This window comes from Dermacentor andersoni, chromosome 9 (genome assembly GCF_023375885.2).
Source record: "Dermacentor andersoni chromosome 9, qqDerAnde1_hic_scaffold, whole genome shotgun sequence".
NCBI lineage: Eukaryota > Metazoa > Arthropoda > Arachnida > Ixodida > Ixodidae > Dermacentor > Dermacentor andersoni.
In genome coordinates, this window is record NC_092822.1 from 114,287,358 (window position 1) to 114,306,180 (window position 18,823).

Sequence of the window (18,823 nt, forward strand, 5' to 3'; positions counted from 1 at the left end):
TCTGAGCACGCCCTCCCGGGCCTCCCCAGAGGGGGCCGATCACATGAAATCACCCGTGGGTGAGTTACGGGTGCACCCCACGTTTTGTGCTCTTTCCCTGCCGCCATCAAGCCGCAATGCGTGCATCCGGACGCGCTGTCATCTTTGAAAATGGCCGCCATCCTGCGGGGGTTCAGAACACTGTGTGTCTGAACGCTCCGAATAGAGACCGCTTGGTATCGTTCCAGAGTTACGTGGAGATGGATACGCGAATCGCTTCTGGCGCTGTTGCCTACGCCTAGTCTCATAGCTCATTGAGGCCTCTTCTCGAGCGTCCGGGCGAGCTGCCCCTACCCCCCGGTTCGTATGTCCGCGGGAGGCTAGGTGAGTGGCTTCATTGCCCGAGTTGCCTTCGTGGCCTGGAACCCAGAGAAGTCTGATGATCTCTTGCTCTCGTAGTTTTCTAGGCTATTTTTAATGGCCGTCATTGAATCCGATACTATATAGCATGTGCCAGCGATTTTGGTGCCTTGAGCGATGGCAACCTCTTCCGCTTCGCGTATGGTTTGCGCTCTGATGGTCTCTGTGTGGAGGATTGCGCCCTGACCATCAGCCCTTGCTATGCATGCATACCACAGTCTGTGGGTGCTCCATCCACGAATGCGACTGGCTTGCCTGTCAGGGTGGGTCAAAGAGATTCTGCGCGTGCTTGACGCCTGTCCTTGTTTTATTCACCCATATTCGTGGGGAGTGGTTGTATAACAATATTGTCTCTGATTTCGAGTGCTATTCTGGCCCGGGGAGGGATACCACTGCTTGGTGGAAAGTTTAGCACCTTAAGGACGTCGTGTCCATGCTATGTTCCTGAATGCCTCCACCACTGTGTTGAACGCTGAGCATGAATGATTTCGACAACAGTATTTTGTGTAGCCCCACGATGAGTAACTTGTTATTACTGGCCCACGTGTGGAATCCGGCTGCTATTCTATAAACGGAGCGAATCATCCTGTTGATTTTGTTAAGGTGCGCTCTGCGCAGTTGCAGAAAAGGGCAGGCGTAGGCTATTCGACCGATGAAAAATGCATGGATGAGCCTGCGTGTCTCCCTTTGCTTTATTCTGTACTTCTTATCCGTGATTCGCCTGAGTAGGTCCTGGATTTGTCGGGCTGTGTGCTCGAGGCGGCCTTCTCTGTCTAAACATACGACAAGGATAATTTCAGGGACCTTTGAAATCAAAAGGAAAACATCATCTTCATGCAGAGCGTGTCCAAATTAAATACAACACAATAGACAAACGTACTTCAGCAAGTCATGTACATAATTATGACGGCTTCATGAATAAAACCAGGTAAGGAAAGAATTTCTTTAAAAACCCATATAGTCAAGTAAACAACGGTGAAACATAGTAAATAAAACACGCGGCTCCGACCAAAGTGAAGTATATTCAAGCAAAAGACGTTACGGCTCTTGTACGTGAGCCTCGTTAGCAATGAGTGCAAACTGTGCAGTGCACTCATTCAAGTATTGAAGTACGTGTAAATATGTACTGCAGGCATCGTGCATATACGGGTGGGTATGTGCTGCCAGTATCAGTAGCTTTGATGCCTGCAGCACGTGATAACACGGGCTCAAATGAGTGTACTTTGAAGTTACCTATCATTGTGAACAAGGCTCCCGTACTGGAGCCCAAGCGACGTTTGCTTTATTTTATCTTTGTCGCCGTCATGTGTTTCCTTGACAATGATCTTCGCTGACCAGACGGGATTCCGCCAGATCTTGGATTCTAAACAGTGGACCAGGTGCACAATGCATTGAAGAACCCTAAGCCGGAAATGAAATAGTACTTTCAATAAAGGCTGGGTTTAATTTAATCAGAAAGAGTCATGGAAGCATGCAGCTGCGGTTTAGATTGCATAAAAGAATTGGTTCGAATACCTAACAGCTAATTTATTCCTATATAATATCCGACAGTCATTCGCGCAGCAGTGACAGTTGAATCATTGGGATCACACGTAGTTCTGCCGAGCAAGCTTAACATTTCTTGGGGATATTAACCCTGTATGCTAAACAGTGCCTTCCGTTGAAGGCCCGTGTGCAGACGTGTCAGCTCGGCTGCCTGACGCATTTGCTGACGCAATCCTCTTCGGTGGGGAACAGTGCAGCCGGGTCGACACAACGATGACCAGTGAGCGTGGACATGTCGGCACGGTAGCAGTCGCCGGTTGAGCCAAGTAGCTCGCTGTAGAAGTACGCATGCTTCATGAGGTCGGCCGAGCACGCCATCAACTCCGAGGGCCGCTCGCACTGAGGTTTATGGCCTACGCTCGCGGTTGTGCACTCTCTTTCGCAGTCCGTCTGCAAGTTAAAAAATTAAGTGTCTGTAACGCTGTTTCCTCATACCCGTATGCACTATCAGCAATGCTAGCAACAGTGCCACGATTGTACAGATTTTATTTAAGCATAATTATCGAATGTGTCTAATTTTCTGCTTAAAGCGCTTTACGTTTCAAATATGGGAGCTAAATGCCGTGTGAATTTGTTTGCATGAACATATACCGAAAGAATGCCAGTGAAAAATAGTCTCGTTAGAACATGGAACGCCCACCTTCCTCATTGCTAGCAAGATATACGTGAAATGTTAAAGAAGAAGACAGTTTTAATGGCCTTCAAATTGTGCGGAGCTACCGAAGTTGAAAACATTTCAGAGAGGTAAGATGGTGCGTCACCTGAGAGTAGTTTTTGTTATCTTTCGGTCGATTACTAATTTTAGAGCGTAGCTCTGAGACGCCCATTCCCGCGGCGAACGTCAGCGTCAGCGTAACTGAGCGAACTAACAGAACAGCAAAGCACGAAAGAGCGAATGCGGAGCGGGATATGAAAGAAGTGAGCCGCGAACGGCGGATACCAATGAGAGCGGCCCCTTCAGTGACTTGCGCGCTGGAAACTGATATCATGCGGTCCCACCCGACCCCTCGACACGTGCTCGTATCTTCGCTGAGCCGGACCACTCGTTTCGTAACCGCTCGCGTCAGCTCTCGCTCAAGCTTGTCTGTGTCGCTCGGTTTGGTCTCGTTCACGCTTGTTTCTATTATCATGGTTTGACAATGATTAGTCTAAACCGAGACGTCTTGATGGAAAGGTTTTTGGATACAGTGCGATATATCCGATTCTGTACGACAAGACGGACTCTGAATACAAGGACGCGGAGGCGACACCCTGTACCCCATTCTCTTTGACATTAGAACGCGGCGACGCCGCTACAGATGGGAGCATACCAACATGATTTGGTGCTGTTTCAAGTGCGTAAACAACTTTATATATCATTGTGTTGCTACGCTTCATTGCCCTGCAATCGATGTTGCTATTTGCTAATATTTTTACGGTTCGTGCCTTTTTTCTTGTCATTTTTCTGCCTTTACAAATATTACTCTTCTTTGTTGCTAGGTGTATGATATTGTTATATATAGTAACATTTGTACGCGTTGCTTGGATATATTTTTATGTACTTTTGCCCTTCCTGCTTGGGCCCTCTATCGGGCCTGCAGTATTCTGTAAATAAATAAATCAGTGGCGACAACGTCGTCACCTTCATAAGACAAGACTTACATAAAGAAGGAAGGACAAAGATCTTAAACGGCGGCGCCGACCTTTCAGTAGACAGTAGAAAAAGCAAGCGTCATCTCGCACCCACAGAGAGGTGGCGACATTTTCATGCTGTCACACAACTGCAGCAGCGGCTCGCCGCCAGTTGGCATGGCGGCTCTGCCGCAGCTGCATTTTATCGCCGGTGGCGTACCGTGCGCGTTTTGCCGCTAGTGTGAATGGGGATTTTTGTGGCGACTAGAGTGTACTACACAACAGTCCAGTGGATCCGACGGCGCTATCCCGCTGAGGCACCGCGTATGGAAAAATTTTGCGAGGGCGCTGCGAGTGGACTGGACTGGGGCGGAGGTGCGCTTCACGGCATAGTCACGTAATTTTGCTGCGGACGCTGACAGCGATTGCGCGCGTGCTCTCTTATAATGGCACTTTATTTTTACTGCAAATTTATATTGACACCTTTTTACTACGTATACATAGTTGAGCCATGGGTTATGCAGCATGACGTCTTCAAGTTTGCTGTGCGTCGTCTGATAGCGAGCGCGTGTTCGTTCAGCGGACGCCCAATTTTTCTCGCAGAAGGTCTCTGCAGTACAATTTTTTATGGCGTTACTTGCTGTGCCCGCGACCCTTGTAGGTGGGTACCAAGTGTACTTATAGTCAGGTGAACTGCTTTTTTTTAACACCGTTTTCTGAATGTAACACGTAACTTTTGCCAATGAAGCCGTCTATCCGCAACGTTAGGCTACGTAAGAACATTTGAGTGATGTCGTGTCATTTTCCACGCGTTTCTTGCTGATAAAATATCAATCAGGGACAATGATCAAAGAAAAAAAATTAAATTATGGGGCTTTACGTGCCAAAACCACATTCTGATTACGAGGCACGCCGTAGTAGGGGACTCCTGATATTTAGACCACTTGGAGTTCTTTAACGTGCACCTAAATCTAAGTGCATGGGTGTTTTCGCATTTCGCCCCCATCGAAATGCGGCCGCCGTAGCCGGGATTTGATCCCGCGACCTCGTGCTCAGCAGCCGAACACCATAGCCACTGAGCAACTACGGCGGGTGCGATGAAAGAAAACAAAAAGAATAAATTAGGGGGTTTCGCGCCCCAGCACCACGATCTCATTATGATAGACGCCGTAGTGGGGGGCTCCCGAAATTTCGATCACCTGGTGTTCTTAACGTGCACCTAAATCGGAACGTTGGCTCCCACGTTTACCATGTTCTCGTCTTGCTCATCGTCTTGAATTTCCATCTCCCACCTTCCCCTTCTTGTCTCTGGATTTCTGGATTGCTTCATTATCGTCAGTATTATAGTGTACAGCATAACTGAAAGCAGTCGTTTATAATGTTGGCGGCTAGGACTTACGGAGTCGCCATCTGTCGGAAACGCCGCGCTTACGAACTACGAGTGATAACGCGGCCCGCTCCTCATAGGTTTGGCTGTCGGAGCGCAATAATAACACCACGCGAGAGCCCTCCTGGACATTTCTGTAAGTACTTTCGAAACGAAGGAAGTTCTTTGCTGTCAAAATAATAACCTTGGGCCAAGAGAAAGCACGGAATGGTTTACAGATGCTCTCTTTAGTCCCCCGAACCGGTTTGGCGCGTGAAAGGTAGGCAGGAAATGGCAGAAAGAAAAATATATTTTTATTGTGCCCTGCCTGTATAGCCAAATGTAGCATAACAGAATGAAGCCTCAATGTAGCGATGGTAGGGTTTCGCAGTGACCAAGTTCGCGTCCGCATGCACGTCCACGCACAATGGTTCGCTTTCGCTGCGAGCGCGTTTTCACACCGTGCCGTGAGCTTCAGGCGGGAGAATATGAGCATTTTACAGCCATTACCGCATGGACGCTATCAGAAGTGGTCAAAAATAATTTCGTTACAACTAGGCACTTCGATGCCACCGGCGACTTCTGATGTGCCGTCGCGACGATTCAATCTTCCTTTTTGTTGTAAATTTTTGGACGTTTCAGTATCAGTATTTCTCAAGTTGCATACCAATGTATGCTTATCGGCTTATTCAGCGAGCAATTTCCTGCTGCTTCTTTTTCTTCATCCAGTACATTCTTTGTTTGGGGCTAACACAAACAAAAGCCATGCCTTTTTTTTAATGTGCTTCTTACCGTTCCCTTTCCATTACAGTTTTCGTAAATATTGAGCGCGAGCAAAATAAATCGTTTATTTGCTGTTCTTTCGTCAGGATATTTTGGAAATTTTCAGAAAAAGTGCCGCGCCAGTAACAATAGCCTATATTTATTTTTACAGCAATAAATAACATTTGCTCTTAAATACAGGTGATCATTACGCAGAGAACGCAAAGGCAGTGGAATGAACACCTTTTCTCTTCCATGCGAGATTTCTCATCTGATAAATGAGGAAGAGGTCGCTCAGTTTCGAGTCACTCTCACTGGAAATCCTCGTCCTCGAACACGTTTACTTGTGAGCCTGTTAAGAAGCTCGCCTCGACCATTTCCAAACAAAAACCAGCTTCGTTCACAAGTGGCGGATGGCGCAGGTAAGTGCAGCAAACTAGGCGCCACGGGCGTTCGTGGCTGAGCTAGTTCAAAGGTTTTACCGCCAGGCTGACGGTTACACGTGCTTCGCGGAGCCCCAAACGCCAGTGCCTGACCAAAACCCGGAAGGCGTCCCATATTGCGCGGCGTTTGAAAGCCAGGCGACGTTTCCACAATGACAGTGAAGGCATAAATGAGTTCAAATGAAGAACTTTCGTCATCGTTCTTGTCTTCGCTTCGAGAATTGTATGCTGCGCAGGCAGAGGATCGCAAGTGTAACTGTATGTAGAAATTTTAATGGGTGTTTTATTTCAAAGCGATAGCGTCAGAGAGCCCGTACCACAGAAAATCCAGTATCGGCTTCGGCGTTCCGCGTACGGCGTGGCACGTCGTTACGGCAAAAATATTTTCGAACCACGCATCCCCAGGCCTTCCAAGTGAGGCAGGGAATTTACTAAACTAATTGAACTTCTCAATCTAAAATACGTGGAAAAATTGTACACTCCGACTTACACACAATCTACAGACATGATAGCTCTCGGATTGTAATTTGAATATACGAGAAAACATAATTCTATTACGCGAAAAAAAAACGCTTTTCCTGCGTTTCTAGAATGCATAGACTGTGGACGGCGTCCGCCATTTGCGCACGCCGGTGCGTAAATAGCTCAGAGACCATGGAGCGGCGCGCCCGCTTCCTTGAAACACTTCCAGATGGCGCTCGCCTGCGCCACGTCGGTTGGTCTGTGCTAGATATTGTGGCGAATGGACGTGTTTTTCCAGAGCTCCGTGGCGGCGACAAATCAAGTTTTTTGTGCACGCTTTGAGCTTGGTTCTGTTTTTGATTTGCAGATTTTTCAGGCTTAAAATAATAACTGGGCAGCTTTCTTTATTTCTCTCTTTTTTGTGTGCGCGGGTGTGTTTCGTGTATATTTGGTTTTGCAAGATAGTCAGAGCGTCCTTTCGCGCCTCATGCTTCAACACGTGCAACCATGTGGGATGTCAAGTCTTTATAGCCTTTAAATAGTAGCTTGGAAGTGGCGAAACCGATAGCTATTAGTGGTTTCACTGTGTGTGCTTTGGTAGGAAAGTGAGAGCATGGCCGCAAGGTTGAGCACGTGCGAACACGTGTCATACCATAAGTCTGTGCTGCATGGATTGCTTTTAAAACATTGGTAAAAATTACATTGCGGCATATAAAAATTTAGATTCTGTGCGCATCGGTTTTTGCAGAAGGCACGTGCTCTGAAACCTTCGCTATTTGCATTAGAATAAGCCGTGCAATACTTGGCAAGAAAGCCGGGAAAGCGTGCAGTGTGCGGAGGGTCCCTCAAGGCAGACGAGGGGACGGATGAAAACGGAGAGGGAATCGAGTCAACCGACCCACACTGTGATGTCGATGCTAGGCTGAAAAAATAGAGGCTTTGCACGATGAGCTTATCAAATAAGTCGCAGAGTTCAAAAATGAGCTTAATATAGAGCGCCATGCACAGAAGGTATGGGGAAAACGAGTTCAAGCAGCCCAAAAAACTTTGAAGAGCGCCGCCATCGGGATCGAGAATGGTTGTGACAATGATGGTCGACAATGGGAGAATGGTCGTAACAATGGGAATGGTCCCGACGTGAGAGGAGATGGAGTGTCAGCAAAGCACATGGAATGCGTGAATCGTGGGTAGGGGGTGGCGGAGTGCAGGAGTGAATGCGCTTTGTCAAGCCCGAATCACGCGGGAAAGGACAAAGGGAAGCAGAGAGACGTAGGAGAGAGTGAAATGGTGATTATCGCTGGTGACTGAAGCATGAAAACGTGCTCAGAAGCAATTGTGGAGAGGCGGAAAGGCGATAAAAGAGTGCGGTAGGAATATTTCCAAGGCGGACACTGGGTTCTGTCATGGAGCGAGCAAAAGCAAAGCTCGCGCAAAATGCCCACGTGTGCAACCTTAGCAGGTGCGCTAAATGACGTCCTAAGCAGGAAAGTGGCAGGACTAGCCCAGCACTTGGCGAAGGGGTTAGACCACTTGCGCGAGCTGTCCCTTCAGGTGCAGATCGTGGTATTCACGGTGCTGGGGGTGCCTGTACGTGACACTCACTCACAAAGGGCCGTAGTGGCTGCTAATGAGGCGATATGGAAAATAAGCCGAGAAAAAGATTTCGAGGTTGTCGAAGTAAACAGGGAAGTGAGAAGGTGTGGTGGTGTTGAACGAGACTGCATCCACTTCAATTATAGGCTTGGAAGACAAGTGGGCTTGCGACATGCTGGTTCCACTGTTGCTTCTTTATGGGGGCCCACGGGCGCTCAGGAGGCCAAATTGGGCGAATTAGGTCCCCTAGGGAAACCTCAGAATAGCAACGCCGTCAATAACAGAAAAAGGAGGAAAAGAAGAAAGAGAGCTTGCCATGCAATACATGCAATGCAATATGCACTAGCAATGCAATATGCAATAGGCTACATAAACGTGCAGGGCGGCAGAAGAAGGGAAAAGTGAGCATAGATCAAGGAGCAGTTAAATAGAGAACAAATAGGGGTGTATGCGGTTACAGAAACGCACCTTAGACACTCAGAAGAGCTGCCAGTAACTGAGAAATTGTGGTTGGGAAGAGTGCAACAGAACTAAGTCGGAAAGAATGGGAGGGGGAGTCGGAATGCTCATCCATCAGGGAGCCAAATAGAAAAGAGTAAATTCAATATGTCAAGAGCATCTTTCGTTATCATGCACAATGAGTGGAAACAAAACTTCGCTGCGCATAACATATTTCTGGACCAGAAATAATTGCACAGAGAAGAATCAAGAGTTAGGGGAATGGCTAAGTGCTGATATTAAGGGTTTCTGGAATGATGCCAAAATTATCCTATTAGGTGACATGACTGCCCACATACAGTATCTAGACGGCTATACCGACAGCAAGGGGACGTCAATGATAGATCTTTGTGAGCAACGTAATCTCGTTTTCGTGAATACAGGGCCTATGTGTGAAGGGCAGATCACGTGGGTAGTGGGAAACCGGCAATCGACAATTGATTACTGTCTGATGACAGAAGGAATTCATGATAAGTTGAGAGAAATGGTCAGGAAGGGTATCACAGCCTAGGGATTGACCATAAACGCATGATTTTGAAGATGGGATATCTAGTTGGGAAACAGAGCAAGGAGGGCAAAATGGCCAGTCAAAATTTGACCACTGAACAAAGAACATAGTCACAAGAGTCGAAGAACTTTGCAAATGGCCAAGTAGAGAGTGGGAATATAGTGAGCTTTTAAGTGTAATAACGACATAAATACGGGAAAAGAACTAAGATGTTCGTTGGAAAGGAGAAAAAAAAAACTGAAAAGCTGGTGGAACAGGTAGCTACGAGAAGCGATCGCCGAACGACAGAAAGAATCCCGAGAGCACAGGCAGGGAAAGAATGCACAGTTGCCGCAGGATGAATAGCCAGTAAATGGGAAATCTACCAGGAGAAAAAATGCATGGTTCAAATACTAGTGCAAGCAAAGATAAAAGGTGAAAGTGAACGTTCGTTGTCAGTAATACGGGAGAAAAAGAAGGCTACATCTAGAATATTTTGGAACCACATAAGATTATTAGGCAGGACGTCAACTACAACACATCCTAGACGAAGATAACATATCCTAGACAAACCGGAATGGCAAGCGGCATGAAATTACATCCGAAAAATAACAGCCGAATCTTTCCAAGGCAATGACGAGGTTGTTTTCGAAGAAAAAAGAGCATGAAAGAGAACAAGATGAAAACTGGTTTTGGCACGTAAAACCCCATATATTATTAATTAACAAGATGAAAACAGCTGGTGCTGAAAAATTTCAACTGGAAGAAAGCGGAAGCGCATAACCACATGGCTAGACAAGGTTTCCGTTAGGCTGATTAATGAACTAGGACAAAAACATAAGGGAGCTCTGGTGAAAGAAGTGCAAAAACTTTAAAATATACATGAATGCCAGACCGTTGGCGACAAAGTAGAGTGAATTAAATTTATAAAGGTAAGGGGCAGAAAGATAGAATTCACTGGTATACACCGTTGACCATTACATCGATAATATACAGGTTAGGAGGGCAGACAATCAAATTATTGTTGCAAGCATGGGCAGAGAATATTGGCATTTTGGGAAAACTGCAGAATGGCTTCAGAATAGGTAGGTATTTGGATGATAACTTATTTATTCTTACACAGTGTATTCAAATATCAAGAGTGGGAAGCAGGCTGTTATATGTGGCCTTTTTAGACATTACAGGAGCGTATGACAAAGTCGACCGCTACACTTTGTGGGATATTCTTGAAAGGGAAGCCTTAGGCGACGATTGTATACAGCGTTTGAGAGAGATTTACTTAGAAAATACCGTTTGCGGTGGATGGGAAGTGTCACGATCCACCCGGGTTCGTGAACAACGGAGGGCTCGAGGCACCCTCCCATAGACGGACGCTCCGCAGCGTGGTGGTGCTGAACGATGACTGGCCGCCGAGCAGCCGTGTTCGTCGGTGTTTCAAGCGGTGCGGTGACCAAGGTTGCCTGCCGAGCTTGGCAGGCCACCGAGCCTGGCGGCGAACAAAAATTATGCCTGAGGGGGCATCACATGCTTGCTACACCCCCTTACCTTCAGTTTGTTAAATAAAGAACAAACGTTCATGTTCAAAATACGAGGCCGTGCCTCCACCCTAGCTGGGTCGACGGTGCCTGCTATCCAGGCGAGTAACGGTCTGGTGGCCTCCGCCGTCGAGTACTCCGCCTGGGCACCGGTGTTGATGGGTGTGGTGTGGCAACGCCGGGTGCTGCCTGAGCCAGCCTCGCTCCATCCGGAGGGTCTGTAGTGGTCGGCCTTGCGAGTGGTGCCGGGCTCGATATTGGTCCAATGGGTGCCGCACCACTGGCAACGGTTGCCGCCTCCGAGGTGGGTGGTGCTCCGCTGGAAGCAACTGGGGCTGCCGCTAGTCCTCCTGCGCGCTGGAACTCCGAAGTGGCAGTCGAGTGTGCTGACCAGGTCCCGAGGCGAGGCCTGACACGGTTGGCGTGTCTGTGCCACATGGCCCTGTCTGGCATGCGGACGAGCAGCGATGAGGCGCTGGCAGGAGAGACCACCTGTCCGGCAGACCAGGGTGGGCCAGGACGGAAGTTCCTGGCGAGAACTGGAGCTCCCGACTCTGGCAAAGGCCCGGGACGGCACCCTTGGCCAGCAGCCAGCTTCTGTTTCAGCTGCTTCAAGAGCACTGTGGATCGGAGGTCCGGATGCAAGACGTCCAAGGGTGTCTTGACCATCCGACCCAGCAGGAGTTCACAGGGGACACGGCAAGTGACATCGTGGGGCGTGGTCCGGTACTGAAATAGTATCCGGGCAATCTGAGTCCGGAAATCCCCAGTCTGGCTCTTCTTGAGCTTGTCTTTGATGGTTTGCACTACCCGCTCGGCTGCACCATTCGAAGCAGGGTGATACGGCGGAACCATCATCCGGTGGATTCCCTTCTTCGAGAGCCAGGCCAGGTACTTTGTGCTGGCGAAAACAGGACCATCGTCGGGCACGATGACATCCGGCAACCCCTGGGAGGCGAAGACCTATCGTAGCACTGCAGTGATCACGCCTGCTGATGGAGTGGAGACAGGTAGAACCTCCACCCACCTTTAAAAGGCGTCCACAACCACCAGGAAGTAATGGCCCTTGAAGTGTACCCCAACATCCACATGTAGGCGGGACCAGGGTCTCTGGGGGAACGGCCAGGGTGTTCTTTCCACATGACGCGAGGCTCGCTGATGCTCCTGACAGATTTGGCAGCTCTGCACCACATGCAGGCTGGCTTCCGGGTACTCTGGCAGACGAATGCCCAGTGCATGAATCCAGTTTCGGCCCAGCAGCGTCGGCGACGACCCCTTCGTTAAGTAAAGGGGAAGGGTTGCCTCCCTGTCGCCAAAACGAAAGATGACCTGTGCCTGACCCTGGACCTGGGAGATTTGCCCGGAGGAGCTGCGCAGCATCACGCCCGAAGCCTCGACGGACACGTCGGGGAAAGTACGCTTCAAGAGTTTCCCGGCCATTGCTGACACGCTGGCCCCTGTGTCCAGCTCCATGGAAATGGGGTGCTCGCAGATTTCAACGATCAGCATGTACAGCGGCACAGACGACGGTACAAAGCCTGTGTGCCACATGTCGAAAATCGGCGGGTTCTCGGCCACGACGTGGAGCCTGGCCGCGGACGAACTTGAGCCTGCTGCCGCACGTCCCCGCTGCATACCCTTGCGACGGCTACCGACGGCTTGATTCAAGCTGCTGCTGTTTGCTGTTTGGTCCTCCCCCTTCGGCATACAAGTGCGAGGTGCCCAGTTCTTTCGCACGTAAAGCACTGTGCTTGAGAGAACTGGCACTGTGTGAGGGGGAGTGGGCACCACCACAGCGATCACAGGTACTGCCCTCTGTCGCCAACTTGACCGCAGCTTCCGCCGACGGTGAGCCAGTCGCACGGGAAATCTCGCCGGCGTCCTTGGCGGCAGCTTCCATTGCCAGCGCTGCCTTCACGGTGTCATCCAGCGAGGGGTCGGGAAGCTCCAGGAGTCGCGTCTGCATGGTGGGGTTGTTGATTCCGCAGACGAAACGGTCCCGGAGCAGCGAGTCCAGTTGGTCCCCGAAGGCGCAGGCACTCGCTAACTCTCGTAGCGCAGGCACGAACTGCCCGAGGGTCTCTCCTTCCCGGCAGCTCCGGTTGTTGAAGAGGAAACGCTCCATTAGTGTGCACGGTGCTGGGTTAAAATGCGAGCGCAGTATGGCGAGCAGCTCACCCAGCGTCTTAACATGCTGCTTGGCTGGCTTGAGAAGGTCGAGCAAGAGGCTGAAGACGCGGGTCCCGCAGCTGGCCAGGTAAATGTCCCGCTGTTTGGCCTCGGGTGTGTCGTTTGCCCGGAAGAACACGTGGACTTGCTCCTCGTAAATTTGCCAGGCGGACCCATCTCCCTCGAACGGCTCGAGCCTTCCGTACAGCGGCATGGCGGCAGCAACGGGGGGCGGTGTTTCGCCGCTCGCAGCGGAGTGGGACGATCCGCGGGTACTCGTCGCCATCCTCGTTGCCAGTGTCACGAGGATCCCATCCTCGTCGCCAGTGTCACGATCCACCCGGGTTCGTGAATAAGGGAGGGCTCGAGGCACCCTCCCATAGACGGACGCTCCGCAGCGTGGTGGTGCTGAACGATGACTGACCGCCGAGCAGCCGCGCTAGTCGGTGTTTATTGTGGTGCGGTGACCAATGTTGCCTGCCGAGCTTGGCAGGCCACCGAGCCTGGCGGCGAACGAACATTATGCCTGAGGGGGCATCACATGCTTGCTACAGGAAGGGATGAGGAGCGAGATGAAAGTTGATACCAACAAGGGGCTGAGGTAGGGATGTGCTTTATCCCTACTGCTGTTTATGATGTACATGTTGAGGATAGAGAGGGCGCTAAAAGGAAGTAATATCGGGTTTATTGTCTCATACAAACAGGCGGGTACAGTAGTAGAGCAGCAGCTTCCAGGTTTATTTTATGCGCACGACATTGTGTTACTAGCTAACAATCAAAGTCATTTGCAACACCTGGCTAATATCTGTGGACAGGAAGGCGAGAATTTAGGTTTGAAATGTAGCGTTAGAAAATCAGGTGTTATGGTATTCAAGGAAAACAGTAAATAGACAGCGGCAATACAGGGCCGGGAAATACCTGGGTTAAGAGAATATAGATACCTTGGTATACGGATAAACGAAGGGTAATAGATACATGAAAACGCAGAAAAAAACAAAAACAGTAAAGGGAAAGAGAAATGCAGCCATAATGAAACAGAGCGCTATAGGGATATAATAGATATGAGGTGCTACTGGGGATGTGGAAAGGTTTTGTGGTTCCAGGATCTATATTTCGAAATTCGGTTGTTTGCTTGAAATAATTGGTAAAATCAGGACTTCATGGCAACCAAAGGTCAGACAGACGCCTCGCATTGCGCGCTCACGGGAAGACTACAAATGAAGCTGTGCAGGGTGATATGGGCTAGAGAAGTTTTGAAGTGAGGGAAGCTCACAGTGAAATTCATTATGTAGAACGACTGAGGTATATGGAAGAAAGTAAATAGGCCGGGGAGCTTTGAGGTATTTGTAGAGGGAAAACATTTCTTCACATGGAGGAAAAGAACTAGGAAACTAACCAGCAAGTATGCCGCCTGTAGGATGAGCAACACAGCGGAAAAGAAAGTCAAGTGGAAAGTCAGAGAGGCCGAAATAATCTCATGGGTGGCGGCAATGGAAACGAAACCTGCCATCAGTAACTATTTAGGAGGAAAAAACGAAATCAGGAAAGAAACAATTTATGATAACTCAAAGGGATTACTTTTTGAAGCAAGATCAAGATGCCTTAGAACACGCGCCTATAAAGCGAGATATAAGAAGAAGCATGTGCTTGCTGCGGTAAAGCTAGAGAAATGACTGAGCACGTCTTATTAGAACGTGATGATATCTGCCCACCTGTCGATTGAGGCACCACTGCCATTCTTGAGGCCCTTGGATTCAGCAAGAGCAGCGGGAAAGTAAACATGTCCGCAGTAGGGGACATTAGTATACGGCGATTGGATGATTGGTGGAAGAAAAGTAGAGAAACAAATAAAACTTAAACGTACAAAAACCAAGTTCACATTAGGGGGTCAGAATATTTGCTTATGAAAATTCATCGTGGGGATTTTTTTTTCGTTTCTTCTTTCACCTGGATAGCACATTAGGCAGTATATTAGCAAGAGCTTGGTAGCGTAACCCACCACCCCGTTTCAAAGGAGACGCTCATAACATCCATCCATCCATTCATCGCGGCCCATGCAAGAGATACGAGAGAGTCCACCAGCGCGCATGGCGTTCACCTTGAGCGCTTGCCGTTAACATTACGGTTACATACGCTGCAGTTGCCGGGATGCGTGAGAAGCAGTCAGGTATTTTTGAAAGCTATCGCGTTCCACTGCTTAAGGCGAAGCTTAAGCGTCTTCCATACTGTTGCCCTTCTCTGCTGAGAAGCGTGAAAGAGAAGCGTTTGTCTTTTTTTGCCAAATGTCTGCACGTTTCTTTGCCGGCCCTTGCATCTCTAGACACTTACTGCGTTAGCATAGCGATGGCGACAGTCGAACGCCGACGGACGAGCTTCGAGGTACAACGGTAGCAGCGGACAGAGGATACACAGCAGGAATCATCACGTGGGCAGTACTTCAGGCGCTGTATGCTCGTAATATTTCGAATGAAAGCGGCAGGTAAGTTTTCATCTACGATTATCGTAACAACAAATAGCGTTTATAAAATCACGAAAATTGCTGTCACCTCCGGCAGCGCCAGCTGGCAATACTGTCCGATACATTATTCGCGTGAAATACAGCAATAAGAATTTGCTCAACCAATTTTAGATAAATAACCAACACACTGCGGCGGCTAGTCGTAAATCTAGTGTCCCCGCGCTCAATGTACGGATAGCGAAGAAAGCACCCTCGTGATCGCTCCAATAGTTTTTTTTTCTTCTTCTATTTCTCCTTGCATGAAAATAGGTAGGCCAATATACATTTTTTTTTGTTCTGCGCAAGCCTAACCACATCCCACAATGCTGCGCATTGGATGTTGCAACCGACAGGCTGTTACTTACTGATGCTACTCACCTTGGTATTGTAGCCCGATCCTGCAGTCACATTGGGGCAGGCACCTTCGGGGTAGTCCCACTCGACGCAGCATCCGGAGGTCGCGTTCAAGAAGTACCAAGTGCGGGACAGGTCTTTGCTCGAACAGGGACGTAGCGTCGTCTGAAATCCAGCGCAGTTCTTCTTCTGGAAGAGGAAGCACCGGGATCGACACTCGCTTTCGGTGGCGAGCTGGCCGACGAACTTGGGGCATACTGCGTAGTCATCGTGCGCCGTTGAGCGGCACGTCTGGTCCCTGTAGTACCACCCGTGCACCGCCCTACGGCAAAAGAAAACATCAGTGTTCAGCTGGCACGCAGGTTCCTCTGTCGTGGTCATCTCAGTCGTCATCGCAGTGGTTAGGATCGCTGGTTGTGTCTCGCCGAAGACCGGATTCCTGCGCGATCGGCGACTTAGCTGAGCCGGCGTCAACGTCGTCTCGACGCTAACGAAGACGTTGTGCGAGAGCTCGTCGTGACGGAAGACGGCCTCGATGTTGTCCAGACGCGGAGATGATTTCTTCGTGGCCTCGCGCGTGGACCACACCATGGTCGCGCCCAGAAGAAGGAGCGTCAGGCCGAGCATGGACAGCGTGCCGACACAGCGATATGCCAGGGTCAGCCACGGTGATCCGACGCGTGGCGGCGCCCTTTCGCGTTGTGCGGGAACAACGCTGACCGTCACGTCGGCGCCATCTGAGTGCCGGCTGTCTTGAATATCTGCACGAGTGACCTCGTCCGACCTTGTTTGCGAAGCCACTGTTGGCGTTCTCGGGATCGCTCTTGTGAGCGTTCGCGTCTCGTCATCCATTCCCGGCATTTTTGTTCTTGTCTCCCGAACAATGACACTTGCCCACTACGGCGGATCAGCCAGAATGCCAGTGGTTTAAAATGTGTTTCAGTGAGTAATATGGCAACCAAAATAAACTTTATAATCATAAACCATGGGTTTGCATAGTTGTTAGACAGACATGAAAAATATTCAGCAGGCAGCATCAAGACTGTGCGTCTGTACTTCTTTCCTCCAGATAATCTAGCAACTATGTAGACCAAAGCGGTCATATCACGTGCTGTTTTGTTTATTTCGCTGGGGTCCGCAGTAAGCTGAAAAACACTTATACGTAATAGATAGAGAGAAACAGTTTATTCGGGCGTTTTACAAACCGCTCTGCAACTTTCTAGTTGGATTTTTTTTTCCTAGCTTCGTTGCTTCAGAAGTTGCTTAATTATTCTTGAGTAATTATCTAATTAGGCCAAATACAAAAAATACCATGACACACTACATAGAAAAGTGAGCAACATGCATTTGGTAGCGTCGTCTTAGAGTGCATCGGCATATTTTTAAGCTTTGGCTAAAATTAGCTTTGGCTAAACACCCGGCATATACGCCAGCGTATGCTCAACATTGCAAACAGCTTCAAACGCGCAGCACCCCAATCGCAGCCGGTTCTCAAATAATCTAGCAATGTTGATTTACAGGTAGCGCTTACCCTCTACTATGGATTAGCCAATACTCAGGCAATTTCAAAATTTATTCCAAGATTAATACTAGGGACTCGTAAATTAATCATCACAGAACTAGGAACATTAAAATATGTGGGGCCCGGATATGGCAAATAAATTATCTTAGCAAAAGAAAGTAGGAGGAACCTTTGAAAACTTCACATGGTATTCATTTGACGTCTCAGATAAAGATATAAATGTCAATACAAGCATTCATACAGCACTGTGTCCCATCGAAAATGCCTCGAGGAAGAGAATGACTAGCAGAGATAGGGTAAGCGCAAGCTTGTGAAACGGAATTTCGAAACAACTCGTTTCTTTAGTTTGAAGATCGGCAATTGAAATTACAAATTGCTAATCAGAATCAGAATCATCGGAATAGCAGGATAGACGGAGAATATGGTTCCAGAACAGACTATACCTGCAGTTAGCTGCCGTTCTGTTGTATTTAGGTGCTACTCCAATCCAATAAAAATGCAGTGGCTCGCTTGACGATGTAAACCACACTCCAAGTGTGCGGCTGCCAGTGACTCAGTTTAAATTGATAGAGATGACAATTCATAGGGTCTTTCCTATATATCGATATTTTTATATTATATACTTCTGTGATGTTTAGAAAAGGGGCTGAATTCTTGCTTACAAGTAAAAATATCTATGCAACAAATATCGACAGTCTCAGACAGAAATGAACGACATCTTGCTTCAAAAGAATTATCACCGGAATATCGTAGGCTGGAACACCGTACGATGAAACTTTGCAATTTAAGAAAAAATTACTATCTCCGCAATCCTGATCGATTGTTGTTTTGGAGGAATGGCGTGCTCGGGCCCAGAAAAGCGAAGTCGCACTCGATCAGCACCTATACAATCTACCACTAACTTCTAGGCTTTACATCTACATCTACAGCAACAATGATGGAGACCGCCCTTTTCCCAGAGAAGGATTTGTGCCCTCTGGGCTTCGTCTCTACAGTGGTGACATCAAATGGCCGAATACAACAATTGCCACCAAAGCCCGCGTTCCCCGCATCACCCCCGCGGCCGTTAAGCAACCATCGATCATCTTGCCCCTTTCTAGGACGCAACACCATGGTTCGTACCGGCTGAATAATTGTTCCATGTGCAGTACATCACCTCTGTACATGCTCGCTTTGCTGACATCCAGCCTTTACTTTCTCCAGACGTCAGGCTATAAGTATGCGATGCACAGTCCAATTGTCATGTATGAAGACTAATGTGTGCATGTCTCGGGCGGTAGCCGGCCAGTGACTCTAAAGGAAGAGAAACAATAGTGGGATTCGGCGCGAGCTCGCAGGACGCGGCACCTCGGCCAACAGCCAATCAGGAAGACACACGAGTTCGGTAAGAGGGAGGAGAAGAAGAGAAGAAAGAAAAGGGCAGGTTTTTTTTCTGTCTGGAAGAAGCCCGGTGTGGGGCGTAGAAGAAGCGAGGCTGTCGGGCTGTGGGTCCGAACCTCAAGACTTCAAGAGCGCGGAGCTGAGGAAGCGAGACTGTCGGGTTGGAGGTCCGAACCCGAAGACGTCAGGAGCGCCGGGCC

The 18,823-nt window shown here is 48.9% G+C and overlaps 1 protein-coding gene across 1 annotated transcript; it reads right to left on the reverse strand.

Annotated features, from left to right (window-relative positions):
- Positions 1-1,686: 1,686 nt before the first annotated feature.
- LOC126529801 (uncharacterized) lies at positions 1,687-16,708 on the reverse strand. The gene is made up of 2 exons (XM_050177297.3): positions 15,746-16,708; positions 1,687-2,334 (listed from the first exon to the last, which is right to left on the reverse strand). Exons 1-2 carry the CDS (start codon positions 16,580-16,582, stop codon positions 2,083-2,085), a joined length of 1,089 nt encoding a protein of 362 aa, XP_050033254.1. The 5' UTR covers positions 16,583-16,708; the 3' UTR covers positions 1,687-2,082.
- Positions 16,709-18,823: the final 2,115 nt, after the last annotated feature.

Bases quoted from the DNA above. Each gene is read 5' to 3' on its own strand.
- LOC126529801 (XM_050177297.3), bottom strand. From the start codon at position 16,582: ATGCCGGGAATGGATGACGAGACGCGAACGCTCACAAGAGCGATCCCG. The intron at 2,335-15,745 runs GTGAGTAGCATC...TTTAACTTGCAG, and splicing joins GATCGGGCTACAATACCAAG to ACGGACTGCGAAAGAGAGTG.